Source organism: Hypanus sabinus, chromosome 9 (assembly GCF_030144855.1).
Source record: "Hypanus sabinus isolate sHypSab1 chromosome 9, sHypSab1.hap1, whole genome shotgun sequence".
Taxonomy (NCBI): Eukaryota; Metazoa; Chordata; class Chondrichthyes; order Myliobatiformes; family Dasyatidae; genus Hypanus; species Hypanus sabinus.
This window is the reverse complement of record NC_082714.1, coordinates 89,689,789-89,694,520: the sequence shown is the minus strand read 5'-3', so window position 1 is coordinate 89,694,520 and position 4,732 is coordinate 89,689,789. Positions and strand designations below refer to the sequence as shown.

At 52.3% G+C, this 4,732-nt stretch overlaps 1 protein-coding gene across 3 annotated transcripts in view; it reads left to right on the top strand.

The window, feature by feature from the left end:
* The window catches only part of LOC132399601 (thrombospondin-3-like), a 112,132-nt gene extending 108,409 nt beyond the window's left edge, over positions 1-3,723 (top strand). For 2 of the 3 annotated variants that reach the window (XM_059980130.1, XM_059980129.1), the window contains exon 28: positions 2,889-3,723. In XM_059980130.1, coding sequence (XP_059836113.1) covers positions 2,889-3,153 — 265 coding nt within the window. In that variant the 3' untranslated portion in view covers positions 3,154-3,723. The remainder of the gene's footprint in view (positions 1-2,888) is intronic. The other variant, XM_059980131.1, reaches the window with a different exon arrangement.
* Positions 3,724-4,732: the final 1,009 nt, after the last annotated feature.

Genomic DNA, 4,732 nt, shown 5'->3' with positions numbered 1-4,732 from the left:
TTGAGAAGGCGTTTGATAAGGTGCCACATAAAAGACTTATCTATAAAATAACGATGTCTAGAGTTGAGGGTGATTTATTAGCATGGATAGAGAATTGGTTAATCAACAGAAAGTAGAGTTGGGATAAATGGGTGTTTCTCTGTTTGGCAATCAGTGGGGTACGATGTGCTGCAGGGGCCGGTGCTGGGCCTGCAACGGTTAACAATCTGGCAGAGGGGACCGAGTGTAATGTGTCTCAGTTTGCTGATGATACTAAATTGAGTGGAAAAGCAAATTGTGCAGTGGATACGAAGAGTCTGCAGAGAGATATAGATGGGTTAAGTGAGTGGGCAGATGGAGTACAACATTGGTAAATGTGAGATCATCCACTTTGGAAGGAAAAATGGAAGAGCAGATTCTTATTTAAATGGTGAAAGATTGCAGCATGCTGCTGTGCAGAGGGACTCCGGGGTGCTTGTGCATGAATCACAAAAGATTGGTTTGTAGGTGCAGCCGGCTATCAAGAAGGCAAATCGAAGTTGGCCTTCATTGCTAAAGGGATTGAATTCAAGAGCAGGGAATCCCCACTGCCAGCACTTCCACCTCTCCCCTTTTTCAGCTCGGTTCTCCTCTGACAAACTCCTGAGTTACAGATAAAAAATAGATAGAGATAGAGATAGAGAGAGAGTGAGAGAGAGAGAAAAGAAAGAAAAAGAAAGTGACATTCAGAGAGTGCTACAGCCTTTGAGAGAACGGGTCATCGGACAGGAGGGGAGCAGCTACTGAGCCAGAGGTGATCCAGTCTATTCCAGATGTTTGTAGGCAGGTGAACCCGAGACGCCGACTGACCACCTCCCTCCACAGATACTGTCCGACCCTGGCTGGACGGGTGCTGGCCAAGTGTGTGTGGGGTCACACCGGTACCAGTTTCTCAACCATGTGGCCAGTGCAGGGTTCCTCATTCACGATGATGCCAGCGGTGGCTATTGCCTGGGGGGTTGGGGGGAGGCTGCAAAAAGCCGATGATATCGGCAGGTCTGGGATCACACGGAGGTCATCCTGTGTTTTCCCGGGAGCAGATTTCCGGATGGCTTCCTACAACAATCTTATTCCCGGTCCGAATGTTTTACCGCAGTGTTGGGATTCGAACAGGAGCTCTGGGTTCTAGAACATTGAACAGTACAGCACAGGAATAGAGGCCCTTTGGCCCATCATGTCTGTGCTGAACACAATGCCAAGTCTGCCTGCAGATGATCCATATCCCTAACAGCCTGAAACACCAGGATCGTATCAGCTTCCACCATAACCCCCTCAGCAGCTTGATCCCGGCACCAAGCACTCTCTGTGTTTTAAAAAATATCATCCAGTGCAACTTCCCCCCTTGCAATAAAACTCAAAGTAAATGTTTCTCTCAACCATGCAATCTATTATTTGGCATTTCTATGTTAGAGTAAATGATTCTGACTGTCTACAAAGTACAGAGAAGCCTCAGGTCCCACACCAGCAGGTTCAGGAACAGTTATTACCCCTCCACCATCAGGCTCCTGAACCAGTGTGGATAACTTCTCTCACCACTACGTATGACCTAGAGATTCATTTCGCAATTGATGTTCAAAGTTCAAAGTACATATATCTCACAATGGAGTCCATGAGAAACTGCACAGAACAAAGACGGACAAACAACCAATGTGCAAATGGAAAATGAGTAAATAAATAACAAACAAGCAAGAAATAAATATTATGATCATGAGACGTAGAGTCCTTGAAGGTGAGTCTATGGGTTCTGGGAATAGTTCAGTGATGGGGCGAATGAAGTTCTCAGCCGTCGTCAGCATCATTATGATCAGTGTCGTATGACTTCATCATTATGTGCTGTGTCGTGTGACATCATCATGTGGTATGTCATATGACATCATCATGTGTTGTCGTGTGACATCATCATCATGTATGTCATATGACATCATCATGTGCTGTCGTGTGACATCATCATCATGTGCTGTGTTGTATGATGTGGATGATTGTGGTCTTTCCATGACCATGATTGTTTTTGGCAAATTTCTCCATAGAAGTGGTTTACCATTGCCAACTTCTGGGCAGAGTCTTCACAAGACGGGTGACCCCAGTCATTATCAATACTCTTCACACATTGTCTGCCCGACATCAGTAGTCGCAGAACCAGGAGTTGTGATCTGCACCGGCTGCTCATACGACCATCTCATATGCACCACCTGCTCCCGTGGCTTCACGTGACCCTGATCTGGGGATGGGGGGGGTGGGGGGGGCATCACTAAGCAGGTGCTACACCTCGCCCAAGGGTGACCTGCAGGCTAGTGGAGGGAAGGAGTGTCATACACCTCCTTTGGTAGAGACGTATCTCCAACCTGTGCTCTTGGTATGATTTCATTTCTTTGCATGATTGTCGTTTCTTGTGCATTTGTCAGTCTTTATGTATGTCTTTTTTTTTGTAAATTCTATTTATTTATTTTCCCTGTAAGTGTGTGTGTGTGTGTGCGCCCTTAACTCCTGGTGGAGTCGGGACGCCGCCATGACAAGCTTTTTGCACTGATCTGTTTGCTGATCGTTCATCGTACGGCGGGTCTTGGGCATCTCTCCAGGTTTTATTTTTACGAGGTTGAGTTGCTCGCCCAGGCACGGATGGAGAGCGTGCAAGGGAGCCGGCTGGATTCGAACTCGGGACCTCTCGGCCCGAAGTCCAGCGCTGATGCCACTACGCTGATACACCAGCCGGTTATGAAGAAGTCTGTGGTAACATATGTTCACGGTGATGGTTTGGACCCTATCTATGCCTCTCATAACTCCTGCCTTCTCCCCCCTCAGAGGTATATGATGCAGCAGTGTGACCATTCACCAGGCGCTTGGGGCTAACTTGAGAAGTTTCTTTCTGGCAGAGTGAAGCTGTATGAAGGGCCGAACCTGGTGGCCGACTCCGGAGTCACAATCGACACGACGATGCGTGGGGGCCGCCTCGGGGTCTTCTGCTTCTCCCAGGAGAACATCATCTGGTCCAACCTGCGCTACAGATGCAACGGTGAGTACCCGGCGGCTGGGACCCGCCCCGGTCTCGGGCCGCACGCTTTGGGGTGGCTGGGTCATTCACTTCCGCTCACTCGTCTCCCTCTTCTCTCCATCAGACACCATTCCCGAAGACTTTGAGCCATTTCGCAAGCTCTTCCAACTCGGCCTCTGAGCAAGCGAGAGGGATTCGGCAGTTCGACGCCATCGAGGATCTGTGCGCAAGGGCAGAGAAGCGCGTCTCGAGGACAGATTTTCAAAACGCTACGACCATTTTTATAGGAAGACTTGGCACGGAAGAATCCGGAAAGGATTGGCCTTGACTTGAGGCTGAGGAAGAGACTGGACTTCCAGCAGCCACGCCTCCACCTTTGGTCGGCCACAGCTACGTGTCTGTGGCCGTAACGTAGGAAACACCGCGGCCTGGCCACCGCTGCGCAGGCAGTGTGATGATGTTATTGTCTGAGTAATAAATCCGGGCCGAGGAGAGTGCGGTGAGAGGCTCTTCTCGATACGGCTGTCGGTCCCAACTTTGTTTGCCCAAAGGTGGGCTAGAGGTAGACATTTCGTTCCAATAACGATGTCTCTGACTGCTCAGTAAGCTGTCCAAACTGTCCTCGCTACAGTGTGGAGCTCCCTCATCACCGCGGCGATCCCCTCCTCATCACCCCTCCCACAACACAGCGATCCCCTCCTCATCACCCCTCCCACAACACTGCGATCCCCTCCTCATCACCCCTCCCACAACACGGCGATCCCCTCCTCATCACCCCTCCCACAACACGGCGATCCCCTCCTCATCACCCCTCCCACAACACAGCGATCCCTCCTCATCACCCCTCCCACAACACTGCACTCCCTCCTCATCACCCCTCCCACAACACAGCGATCCCCTCCTCATCACCCCTCCCACAACACAGCACTCCCCTCCTCATCACCCCTCCCACAACACGGCGATCCCCTCCTCATCACCCCTCCCACAACACTGCGATCCCCTCCTCATCACCCCTCCCACAACACGACGATCCCCTCCTCATCACCCCTCCCACAACACGGCGATCCCCTCCTCATCACCCCTCCCACAACACAGCGATCCCTCCTCATCACCCCTCCCACAACACAGCACTCCCCTCCTCATCACCCCTCCCACAACACAGCGATCCCCTCCTCATCACCCCTCCCACAACACAGCGATCCCTCCTCATCACCCCTCCCACAACACTGCGATACCCTCCTCATCACCCCTCCCACAACTCGGCACTCCCCTCCTCATCACCCCTCCCACAACACAGCGATCCCTCCTCATCACCCCTCCCACAACACGGCGATCCCCTCCTCATCACCCCTCCCACAACACTGCACTCCCCTCCTCATCACCCCTCCCACAACACAGCGATCCCTCCTCATCACCCCTCCCACAACACAGCACTCCCCTCCTCATCACCCCTCCCACAACACGGCACTCCCCTCCTCATCACCCCTCCCACAACACAGCGATCCCTCCTCATCACCCCTCCCACAACACTGCACTCCCTCCTCATCACCCCTCCCACAACACTGCACTCCCTCCACATCACCCCTCCCACAACACGGCATTCCCTCCTCATCACCCCTCCCACAACACTGCACTCCCTCCTCATCACCCCTCCAACAACACTGCACTCCCCTCCTCATCACCCCTCCCACAACACGGCGATCCCCTCCTCATCACCCCTCCCAC